The sequence below is a fragment of the Vanellus vanellus genome (genome assembly GCF_965231255.1).
Source record: "Vanellus vanellus genome assembly, chromosome: 12".
NCBI lineage: Eukaryota > Metazoa > Chordata > Aves > Charadriiformes > Charadriidae > Vanellus > Vanellus vanellus.
In genome coordinates, this window is record NC_138917.1 from 15,973,339 (window position 1) to 15,986,164 (window position 12,826).

The 12,826-nt window shown below is 43.7% G+C and overlaps 1 protein-coding gene across 1 annotated transcript in view; it reads right to left on the reverse strand.

Annotated features, from left to right (window-relative positions):
- ZNF423 (zinc finger protein 423) overlaps nt 1-12,826 on the reverse strand; it is a gene marked incomplete at its 5' end in the record, with an annotated part of 233,847 nt that overhangs the window by 95,834 nt on the left and 125,187 nt on the right. Inside the window, one exon of the mRNA XM_082489199.1 lies at nt 1,596-4,819. Within this exon, the coding sequence (XP_082345325.1) occupies nt 1,596-4,819 (3,224 nt within the window). The remainder of the gene's footprint in view (nt 1-1,595; nt 4,820-12,826) is intronic.

Genomic DNA, 12,826 nt, shown 5'->3' on the forward strand with positions numbered 1-12,826 from the left:
ACTGAAGGAGGGATATTTCCATTCCTCATTCTTCTGCAGAGTTAGGTGTGCGTGCCTGGAGGCTTAGTCACACATTCACCACACCCAGAGGGAACAATATCCAGTTGTTTTAATAAAAAGGCATTTAAAAAAAAAAAAAAAGAAATTAAACTTTCTGTGGGATTCACTCAGAAGTCTGGAACGGGGCATTGAGGCCGGCGGGTGCTGGGGCAGGCAGTGCCATGCTCCGAGCTGGCCCCGCACAGCCCGGCTCGGCCAGACGCTGCCGCCCCGCACGCCCCGGCGCTGAGCCAGACCCAACAAGTCCCGCTGGGGACACAGCCTGCGCCAGCTCTATTTGAGGCATCTCAGCCTGTGTCCTCAGGATGTACTTAGGGTCTTCTATTACTTCCTGAGTCTCTGGTGTTCTAGTTGAATAGTATTTTCAGGTTCTTTAATGCAGTAAGATGTTTTTGTGGGTGCTTTAATTAGCAGATTGACATAAACAGGCATCCACGGCTGGAATTATTCATTAGGAGTTGGGTGCCTAATTTCCTTAGATACTTTTGAAAATCTCACCCCATCATGTTTAATTAAAAATGTCAGATGATATCAATACTCAGATGTGTCTGCTGTTGGTCTCCTGAGAAGATTTCCAAAATCTACTTCTCATTCCATCTGTTCCTGACAGAGGAAGGACTGACTTGGCCCATTCTTGAACCAAAACATCAACAAATAATTTTAAAAGACTATAAACTGCAAATGATATTAATCTCTTGAGTAGGCTTCTGAAACCTTACTTGGATCTGCATGTTCCCAGGTATCTTGTAAGCTAAGCAATGGGAAAGCAGGCTGTCTACGAACATTAAAGGAGAGCACACTTACATGTAACCTGCATTAGACAACAATTTCCAGATTTGCTAAGAAAACTTCTTATCTTACAAGAGGGCCCTGAAGCAGGTCTTTTTAAAATCACTTTTAAAATCATACACGCACACACACACACGCGCACATAAGCACGCCAAGTAGCCTCACAGTGTTCACTCTGACAGACATCCATAAGGACAAGCTCTTTAACATAGAAATTTGGTTTAGGTGAGAATTTGGGAGGCAGGGTGGAATTCACTACATTTTTCCTCAAAAGTTCTTTTATCCTCCTGCTCGTGTTTAGTTCCCTGGTAAGAAATAATCTCATTCCTCAAGTATGACAGAGCAGATATTTTTTTGTTTGTTTGTTTTGGGTACTCAGCATCTCCTTTCTTGATGGAAATGCCCCAGCTTTTCCAGATCTGCCAGTTCAGCAGCATCGTAATTCATGGACAAACTCAATCCCCACCGTTCAAGCGTCTCAGCTCTCTGTTGGTAAATCTAGGGCAGTTTTATGATAAAAAATCTGATGTGCTGCCACTAGGAATCAAGGAGCCTGCAAGGCTGAGTAACATCTAATTTGTCTATGTGTGTTACTCCAGCTTTCCTTCTGTTTTGGTTTTTTCTATAGTAGCACAAGTAATTTTATAAAGTGTCAGTTTAAAAAAAAGGAACATCGGATCAGTTCTGAGTCACATCGAAGGTCCACATTTTACCCCTCCCACATTTTAAAGTTCAGCTGTACTTACTCTGGGAACAGGGGACGTCTGGGTACCTTTCCTTTGGCCACTAGTCTCAGGCGTCAGGTCTCGGTGGTCTACCTGAATGTGGCTTTCTAGGTCTTCAGCACTTTCAAATTTGACGCTACACTCTGGACACCTCAGACTGCCACACGGTCTCTCGTTCACCTCCTGTGGAGTCAAGCCCGAAGACTGTCCATTGGTGCTCCTGGTCATGCATCCAGCACACAGGCCATAGGGAAGGCCGTTCACATCCAACTTTACCAAGTCCTGCTTATTCCGGAACTCCTTCAAGCACAACGCACACTTGTAGAGTTTTTGCAAGGCCTGGCCATTGGGTGACGAGGTTGCAGAGTTTCCTGCCAATTTCTGCATATGGAACGTCCCATGAATTTTCAGCTCAAGGGTAGAGGTGACCGTCTGCATGCAGACAACACAGCGAAACCCGGTCAGGGAGTTTCTGAGATCTGGATGCATCTGGCAGTGCTCGATAAATTCCTCCTCGCTCTGCAGCGGCATTTTGCAGATCCGACATGTCCCTGTGTCCAAACTCTTGCTGTGAGTGACTTTGTGCTCCGTCAGGGTCAGGAGTGATGGGAAGCGTTCCCCACAGATGGGGCACATGTAGTGCTTAGCTGGGCCTCGATGGGTCTGCATGTGCTCTCTCAGGCCATTTTCTGAGAAAAAGGTCCTTGAGCAGATATTACACTTGTGGCTACCTTTGATGAATTCTGCTTTCTTCCTAGAACAGTCATCCTCCCCAGGCCTGATGTTATGATCTCTCAAACGATGGTTCTGCAAGAGGACCTCCATAGTGTAGGCAGCCCCACAAATGTCACAGCCATACATGGGCTCAGAAGCATCTACATCATCCTCACTGGCTTCGTGACTGTTGGAAGTATCTGGATTCTTCATTAACATGTTCTGGATATCTGCCCCTTCTGTCTTCTTATTTGTTGGGGTCATGCCATTAGCTGTACCATTTTCAGCGCTAGCATCAAAAACACAGTGTTTTTCCCGCAAGTGCTTTTCAAGCAAGATGATGGCATGAAAAGCTTTGCTACAAAATTTGCAATTGTATTTTTTGCTGTGAGTTGTGATGTGGCACTGCAATTCTACCTCTGTGCTAAAGGTCTCACCGCAGAAGATGCATTTGTGAGACTTTGACGGATTCCCCAAGTGACTATGCTTCACATGGATCTGGAGATCCACCTCCTTCCTAAAATCCCAGTTACAGGCTGTGCAACGATACATCTTCTTTTCATTGCTATGCTTGACTGCCAGATGCACTTGGATAGATACCTTGGAATCAAAAACTTCTTGGCAAAGGGTGCAGTGATACAACACAAAAGTATGCATGTCCAACAAATGCTTCTGCAAATCATCCACCGAAGAAAACTGTTTGTCGCAGCTCTCACATACATAATGAGTTGAAGTTGTCATGTAATGTACAGTGAGATGTTGCAGAAGAGACTCCTGGGAATCAAAGTCTTCTTTACACTGAGGGCAAGACTGTTTCCTCAACAGCAACTCCAAATGCAACTTTAAATGGGTTTGAAAACTTTCAAAATTTGAGAACTTTAGATCACACTGATTACATGGGTATTCACCATTAGACACTGAGTTTACGCTAGCAGAAAGCCGTTGCCTTTTAGGGGAAGAGACTTCAACATCAGAAGAAACTGGACTCTGCTCTGCTTTTGACTTCTTATTGTGTGCCAGAGGAATGTTCTTGTGGTTTTCTTTAATATGCTTTGTAAGCTTCAAGATGGAGCCAAAAATGGGGGAGTTTGTGCAATAAGGGCATGAATAAACTTCCATAAAAGACTGTGTTGGCTGAATGACAGGGGAATCCAATTTTGAATTTCCTACATTGCAGTGAGTCTGCTGAATATGCTCAGTCAAGGTTGCTTCGGTCAGAAAGCCCATGGAGCACTGGTTACAGAAGAAAGCGTTGTTGCCATCTTGAGGGGTAGCATTTGGGCCACAGTGAGTAATACGGATGTGTTCTTGTAAGCTATTAATGTCTGCAAACATCTCCGGGCAGTAGTTGCAGTGAAAGGCAGAAATGTTGCTAAACTGCATCATGGGATAGGCATGGTTTTTGTGCACCTTTCTCACGTGTTCATTCAAGTTGTACAGCGTAGGCATGGAATCAAGGCAGATCTGGCACGTGTGGCTTTGCTGAGGTTTGTCTGCATGAATAGTCTTCAGGTGGATCTCCAGAACAGCAAGGCTGTTGAAGTCACGCTTCGAGCAGTATGGGCAGCTGTAAGTAACTTTAGACCAGTTCTGCCCTTCCTCTCTGTCCACAGACCTGATTTTCTTTTGTCCTCTCAAAGGCTTTAAGGTCGAATCTGGGGTGGAACCTCTTTCCACCGATGCGCTGGAGTCGGGCGTTGCGCTGCTCATGGACGCCACGCTCCCCAAGACTGGGTCAGGGCTGATGCTGTGATTGCTGGAGTCAGGTTGTCTGTGGCTGTCCAAGTGGCAATAGACTTCTTCCACTGAAGAAAACTGCTCCGGGCACATAGGGCACTTGTGTTTTTTGTTGGCATGGGCTTGATGAATGTGTGAGAGCAGCGAGTTTTCGTCTGCAAATACTTCAGGGCAATGAATACACTGCAAATCTGCCTTCTCGGAAAGCTGTGGGTGGCGTGTCATTACGTGCTTCTCCAAATCTTCAGTCTGACTGAATGTCTCTTCACAGTAATCACACATAAAATCATCCTTCTTCACCTCTTTCTCAGTCTTTGCCATATGTTCCTTGTTCTTTTTATGAGCTTGCATGTGACTCTGCAATGAGCTGGTAGATGAAAACCCACGTTTACACACAGTACACTTGAACGGTTTGCTGGAGCTGTGGGTTTTCAGGTGAATTTTGAGGTGGTCGCTGCGAGAGAACGCAGCCTCGCATTCATGGCAATGGTACTTTTTATCCCCTGTGTGAAGCTTTATGTGGCGATCCCTACTTCTCTTGTGCTTAAAAAGCCGGCTACAGTAGGTGCATTTGAAAGGTAGTTTGTCACTGTGGATCTGCTCGTGCCTTTTAAGGTAGCTCAGGCGAATGAAGGACTTATCACAAAACTGACAGGGATACGGCAGGCCAGTCCCCCCTTCCTCCTCCCCGATGCCGAGATCACACCCATCTCCTATCATCTGAGTGGGTGATGCAACATCTTTGCTGGAGGGAGATGAAGCCACCCAGGAGAGTTGTGGGTCGTCATCACCATCTGTAATGGGAAAGCAGAAAGGAGATTAAAAACAATTCCCAGTGCATCTGTGAAATAAGGACAAAGCTCTCAACAACACTATGGGCTTCTGCTACTACAGCATTAAAAAAAAACATCAAGTAAAAAAATAGCTCTTGAATTTCAAAAGAGGTTTGAGAAAGAGAAATAAAAATCTATTTGTACACATAATTCACAGATATGCCAACATATAGTATTAATAAAAAGCGTTTTTCTTTAGCAGGTTTAACACCTGCTCACTGTACTGTAAAGCAATAAACAATGAATAAAGAAAGCAAAACACAATGTGCAATGAAGCAATACAAACATTTCGAAAAGCTACAGTGTTAAGTGATCACCTGTGATTTTGTGGGTCTTTTTAAATGCTACATCAAGATGATTTTAAGCAATGTCTCCATTAAACAAAATCCTTCAGTTCTGTCTCAAAGCTGTAACAGAATGGAAGGCTGCTCAAAAGCAGAGTAGAACATCTAGGTGAAATAAAAGCATCAGATTTGAGACAGCTGAAGAAAATCACAGAAGAGATCTGCACCATTACCACTTTCATTCACATGAAAGGTAACGTTGCCTGCTTGGTACAAAAACAAATGAGCTAAAAAAGCCCAGAAAATCATCGCTGGACATCTCAAGACATCACAAAACAATCAACTTCAGGATAAACCAACAACGGCCCAGCCTCTGTTTTAATAACTATTTCCTTTGCTCAATATGAGGCTTTGGAAAATATTTTATAATTTGATATTACGATAAAGAAACACAGCCCTAACACCAGCAGCAAAACAGTCATTTTAGGAAAAATACATAAAATGTTGGCAGCCTTCATAAACAGAATTGTTAACAAGAAACAGAAGAGAGCGAGTTCAAATACGCTAATTCCAATAAATGCGGAGATGTTGCGTGAAGCAAAAATGCCACTAGTCCAATATAAAAACTGAACCACAGAATGAAGCAAAAATAAAAGTCATGCAAATGAGGGAAGGCGCTGACCACATATACGTTTGGAGATTCAGAAAAGGAACCGGCTCTCCAGATACGTTGTCCTTATAAAACATTTAATGTTCCTACTTCAGCTCTTACTAAAACAAACCAATAAAAAAATCCCCGACTGTGCATGTAGGCTGCCACACGCGCGCTCCTCGAGCCTGCCAACTACAGAGTCACCAGGCGGAGAAGTGCACATGTACGGCGGAGGAGCTCTCAAAGAAAGGCTCGGCTAATGAGGATATCACTACCGTAAGAGGCTAGCTCCCGTGGCACCGAGCGCTTTGGCAAAGACCACCTTCTTCATCCCAGGAAAAGAGAGAGCAGAGCTACCTGGGACAAACTAAACCAAATAATCACACACCGAACAAGTTTTCCAGCACGAACGGGCTGCCTGGTTTCCAGGACGCCGTGGGTCGGGCGCCCGCTCCCCTCGCCCTGCGCTCCCCGGGGAGCTCTGTGCTCCTGTTTAACTAAACCTCCTGCTCCAGAGCGACACTGGACACCGAGAACGCGCTTCCTCCCACTCCTGAAATGCACCCCGGCTCTCAGCAAGCACCCGCGCTTCTACAGTGCTCAAGGTCTTTGTGCTCAACTAACTCCTCCGAGCCTGGCCGAGCCCGAACCTAAAACACAGGCGACAAGCCCCTGATTTTTACGTAAACTTTGCTCAGGCTTCGTTCCCCCGACTACGAACCAGTCTCTCTCTGTGGCTGCAACAAAGCCTCATGTTCCCAATTTAAGCCACCTCTGCCGCCCGCCCCGCTGCCGGCGCAGCTTCGCTCTGGCCCCGGGGAGCCCCCGTCCCCCCGCCCGCCCCGTCCCCCCAGCTCTGCCGCCAGCCGCGTCCGGGGCTCCGTCCCCACGGACCTGTGGCCACGGGCCGTCGGAGGGAAGGAGGCAGCCGGCTGCCAGCGCCTGGATTAGGGGCCCCGGGGAGGTGCCGGTAGCTCAGGGCTGGCTAATTCCCTCCTCTCGCCAGCTGGGCTCCTCCAGGGGAAAGGAGACAAAGGGGAGCAAGAGGGGGATGCTGGGCCCGAACTAGGGCAGCACATGTTGCGTTTGCTACCGCTACTGCTGTCTACCGAGGGGGGGGGAGAAGAAAACCAACAACAACAGGAAAAAAAAAAGCACACCACTACTGCGTTATTTACTGCTCGGGCTTACTGGCTGTAATCAAAATAATTTAAAAAGTCCACTTTGCAGAAGCTATTATAAAAATATATGCATTTTAAATATCTTCCCTTTTGCAGCCCAACTACTCGCGTCTTGTGCTGGGCAGCGGCACACAGAGGAAGGAGGAGCACTTAGTGAATAAAGCTTCATTGTTCAGCTTTGAAACTGTAGATGCAATGGGCCAAGTCCAGTGGTAACACAGGCTGGGCCAACTGCTTTAACTTCGTTACATCCACATGTGCTTATGCCAGCCATCACATTGGCCCACCATGCAAATCGAACAAATCTTTCAGAAGGTCTCTTTTTTCCTCTGAAACAAACCCATCTACCTCAAAATGCACTCTAACATCCAAACAGGGCCAGTTCCCCTCCAGCTGCTGCTCTTCAAACATATTGGGCTATTCAGAAAACAAAATCAAAGAAAGCTGGTATTACTTTGTGAGTGATGCACAAAGGCGTTGCTGTGCTAATATAATTTGGATTCAAAAAAATTAACATTTCTCAGATTGAAAAGCTGGGTTGGTAATAAAAATGAAAGCATTTACATAGACAGTTGAAAGCAAAGACTGTCTCCTTTGGTAAGCTTGATTTAGACCTTGAACCGATTTTCTTGTTTAACTTCTAGATTCTTTTTATTGCATCGTTTTCTCATACTTTTAAATTTAAAAATAATTAGGAAACTTTAAGCCCCAGAAACGACCTGCCTTGCCTTCCTATACAAACAAGATACTAAATTACTAAAGGCCTAAACTGAAGAAATTAGGGAAAACTCATTATCATTAATCTCTTTATGGAATGAAAAATAGCCTTGTTAATTTTAACTTGCCATATTAAATTGAAGAAAAGACCTATAATGAACTGAGAAGGAAATTCTAAGGTATGTTACCAGAGTAATATTTTAGTGGGAAGATATATTTTAGATGTGGTGTGACATGTCTGGCAATGATGGTTAGAATAATAATTTTACATTAATGCAATCAAAGGAATGTAGCAGAATGAGAAAAATCACTTTCAAAAAGGAGATTAAAGTCATTAAAAATGGCTAATCCTGCAAAGTGGGACTGTTCTAAAATAGAGAATCACATGGCTGGTGCAAGGCTTTTGTCATTTGCGCATAAGAGAATCAAAACAAGTATTAAAAGGGTAAGAAAATTCAATAAAAAGTTTAATTAGGAAAAAAGAGCATTAAGGAAGCTTCAGAACGTCAGTAGTCCTCAGGATATATGTGTGGGTCATGAAGCTTAAAGGGCCAAACTTGATAATCAATCTCCAAGTGGTACAGTAATTTAGCAACTTAATGTTCAGCACGTTTACGGGACTGCAAGCATTTATCATCATCACTGAGGAGCTAATTCCAGCCTCAATGCATTCAATAGATGTATTTTTCCTTCTAATAAGAGCAATTTGGCAAACTGCAGTATAAATCATACTTCTTTCTCAGTTGATCTTCCAGATAACATGAGCCAAGTTCAGAAATATACTCGTGAAGCTAAAACAATAAAACGAAGTCTTAAAAAAGTGATCTCTCTTAGAAAGGAGACAAACAGCACATCACAGATTGCCAGGAGTAAGCAGCACTGTCACCTCAGCATACACTGATGACATTGATATACTTATTATTTCAAAGTTATTTTGCTAATAGAAATAAAATCAACCAGACAAACTTCACAGTCCCTGCAAACGCTTTCCCTCACCCCCCTGCTCAAAGCTAGCTGGAAACATGCTCCCGGCAGACTTTGAGCCGGGCCGCGTTTGAAGCGGTTGCAGAGGGACAGGCTGGCCCAGCTGCCCGGTCACCCGTGCGGCCCCAGCCCTGGGGTCAGCATTCGCGGGCAGGGGCCGCACAAACCCCGGCTATGCCCCAGGCGGCTGCTTTTTCTCTTAAGAACAAAAGGTATATCCACAGAGACCCCATTTGCTGGCCCGGACCTGAAGTTCGTCCTTGCCTAAACCCTCCTGTTTACCGCTGTAGAGGACCATTGGGTTCCCCTCCAGTGAACCCCCGCCCCGTCTCTCCCTGCTACGCGTGGAGGGTTCAGGTGGCTCTTCCACGGGGCCTCCATACATCCCCCCATGCCACGGGCACCTCGCACTGTGGCCAACGCAATATGGGAAACCAGTTTATTCCAGCTGGTTTGGGTCAAACAGCAGCACAGACTGAGCACCACGGGGCTCAGCAGCAGCTGCACGACCTGCCCAGGCATCAACCAAATACCCAGGGGTTAGCCAAAGAGGCAACTTTGAGATTCCTCTCCTGAGCCCAGAAGGCATCTCCATACAGGACAATAAACCATGGAGGTTAGATTTGGAAGGCGCTCTTATTCTACCAGGTTTATTCCTCGAGCACAAAGCTAGTACACAAAGCAAATAGTTAACAAAAACAAAAAATCAATTGTTGAGAAAAGGATTGCTCTTTGATTTAAGTTCAGATTCCTGGTTCTCTCCAAGCCTTTCAATGGCACACAAGTTTAAAATGGTTAAAGCACTCAAATTGCTCTAGGCTATTGAGAGCTATGGAATGCTAGCACCCAAAACCCTAAGTTACTTTTGAAAATGAGCTCGGCATCATAAAACGCGCTTCTGAACTGTGTTTCAGTTCCTCATCTCCATAATAGAAAAAAGCCATCTGCTCCTCAAGGGCAAATTGTAGGGCTTACTTCTGGATAGCTGTGAAACCCCGAGACATCCTCGCACGGAAAGCCTGATAGGAATGCTATCAATTTAAATAATTATCATTATCACAGATGCTTAACTATGAGAATACAACACAGAGATTGAGGGCTGAGAAATCTTCAGGACTGGTTACAGCAAACTGTGCATTGCTGCACTATGTATTAAAGCGAAGGATAGATCATTACAATGGATTATAGTAAGAACCTCACATAGCATACGCCGCTCATTTACACTGCTGCAGTGCTGGTGTGAAATCATGCAAATCAAGTTTACATAGCAAATGTTTTAAGTTTCAATATTTTCAGTGCACTATGACGGCGTTTTACTTGTACGTTTTGTTGGAGTGTTTAGCTCCATTTTTCTGCACATTTCCCGCACAGCTTTAACAAATTAAATAATAAAAAATACCATTAACATTCCAAACTCAATTTTCTATGCATATATTAGCTTCACAGAATGTTTTTGTTCGTTGTATCACAGAGGGCAATAGTGGACTGCGAACCACCAGCTCTAGCGGCAGTGGAGGCCTCTCCATGCTGACACCGCACCCATCTCCGAACGCTATAGTAACTGCTGGGCTGGGACTGAAACCCAGCATTAATGCACACTCAAACACACTTCACGGAACAATGGAAAAAAGATTTCTACAACTCATTTATAATGATGCCTACAAAAATGCCATGCAACTGTCCCCCAGAACTGGTCAACCCACCCGAGGCTGAGGCGCCAAGGCACGAGCCCAGGCTGCTCTGCACAGCTCTATACGCAGCCTCAGTCTTCAGCAACACTAGCTTCTTCACAAAACAGGCTTCATAGTTTTTTATTTTAAGGGCCTATGCAATTTTTTAAATATAGAAATAAAGTCATATCTAAAATTTTCAAAGCAAACCTAAAATTGGATAAAAACCTACGAGGTGCTAATATAAGTGGCACCACAGGCAGTGCTTTCATGATTATCTGTGACTCGAGAAAAATGCAGTTATACCTAATTATATGCTTATGTGGTAGGCATTTCTGTTGGACTAAATTACCAACAGTTAGTGACTCTTTTTCCAACTTCTCAGCTTTGCACTGCAATTCATTTCTAAGCAAAGTTTTTTAAAAAGACAGACGTCTGGCTCAATAGAAAGTATATATAATCTAATTTTTCTTCTCATGCAGAGAGTAACTTGGTATTTAGAATACAAAATCAGCACAAGATGTAGCGCAGAATTTCAAACATTAAACTTGCTGGGATATCTGCCACAGATAAACCGTTACACATAGATGGTTTAAACCTTGCTGTCTTTGTTTAAACCTTTCTACAGTGATCAAAGACACATTTAATTAGTCATTTTTATGCTGCAAGTTAAAAGTACACACAAAGACGGCTGTTGAAGCTTAGCTGATATACAGAACCTTGTTAAGCCAGAGTAATGCAAGCCTGAGCCCTTGTCTCCCGTTAGCAGAGATATCAAGACTCAGTACGGACCATCAATAGGATGATACATAATTCCATACAGATGATAAAATCAGAAAGTTATTTTTAACATAGTTTTCTCTTACATCAAACAGTCTGTATTTTGCTGGTAACAAAAAAAATTAACATATCATTAAATAAGTTATTTCACACTTCAATAAATGGCATAATAAAGGGTGGAGGAGAAAGTTTTATGTTAGATCTAGGAATAAACTAAATGCTTTCAGAGTTGAATCACTGTTTTTCTTTACTCCCTTTGGAAAAGCAGCAGATACTATATTCTGCTGTGCATCATGGACTTGGGACTGAAAACAGCTGCACTCTAATTACATGTAAAGTGTACCAAAACATTCCTTTTATCACAGACTGTAAATCTGTTAGCATCTGTCTCTCCTTTGTTTCTTCCACAAGATACAAGCTTGTTTCTACATTTTTCTCACCTGTAGCGGTGATTAAAATTCATTATAAATGAAAGGAGTGAACACTAAAACAAGTTCCTCTGTGTACAGTTCTAAACTCAAATTAGAAACAGCTGTTTGCTAATTCATGCAGTGATGTTTTGTCGTGCTCTGTGAATCAATAATAACTCACCCTATTTCTACCAAAACGTTAGGATTATACATATATTTTGCTTAGCAATTTGCTCTTCAGAAACATTCAAATGCACATTCGGTCTTTTTTAAGCGAGATCAGAAGGTGATACCAGCAAAATCATCAATGAATTAACAGAAAAATCTTAATAGCTTGCTGCTTGTGCTTACCCTGCTACCTAGAGGGTCCTGTGCCATTCTTGCCTGCTTTGATACCTACAGAGCATTTAGCAAGAAGGCACGTTGTAAGACAGATGTAAAAGAACAAAACTCTTTACGGGGTCACACGCAAACATCACAGATGTAATAGTCGCACTGAGAGAGTACTATAAAATTGGCGTTTCAGCTATAACGTACAACTTTCAAACATAAGGAATGACAAAGCCCTTAGGAAAATAATCCTAGTAGAATAATTATGACTTATAATAATTAGTTATAAAATGAGTTATAATAAATGGTAATACTTATGCTAATTGTTACTAATATTTCTTCATATTATGTTAGCCAGAGCACAAACTTCATATGACCCTATTGGCCTCGCACTCGCACAATTATATTCTGCACTTCTTGCTACTTGATGTCAACATTTATCATGATTTCAACACTTGATTATACAAAACAAAGAGACAACCCACAGCGGTTAAGAGTTTTGCCTGCCTCATTTTTTATCTAAACCTAAGGGTACAAGCGGGGCGGTTGCAACGTTTATAGCAGACCCTGTGGCAGATTTGCAGAGCCTCCCCTCGTCACGGCAGGACCGGGGCCATCCCTGCCCCTGCGCTGCCCCCCTTTGCAGAGCCAAAGGTCCAGCCCGGAGCGGCGGAAGAGCACCAGCCTCCATAAAGGTCTCTGCAGTACATGCAAGGGAAGTCCTTTTCTCATCTATACATAAAGAAGTTTTCCCTTCCTGGTGTTTTGTTACTGTTAGCAGGGAGGGCGCTTCCCGTACAGCACAAACCCAAGCCTCAAGACTCCGAACCACTCATGGAGACGTGGCGAGCGGAAGAGCCTTTCTGGTGGGATGAAATGCACGAGATGAATTTCCTAGATTTATGATTTCCTCCCTCCCATCTGATCGGGCAGCTCTCAAATACAGCGGGCACCTGTTCT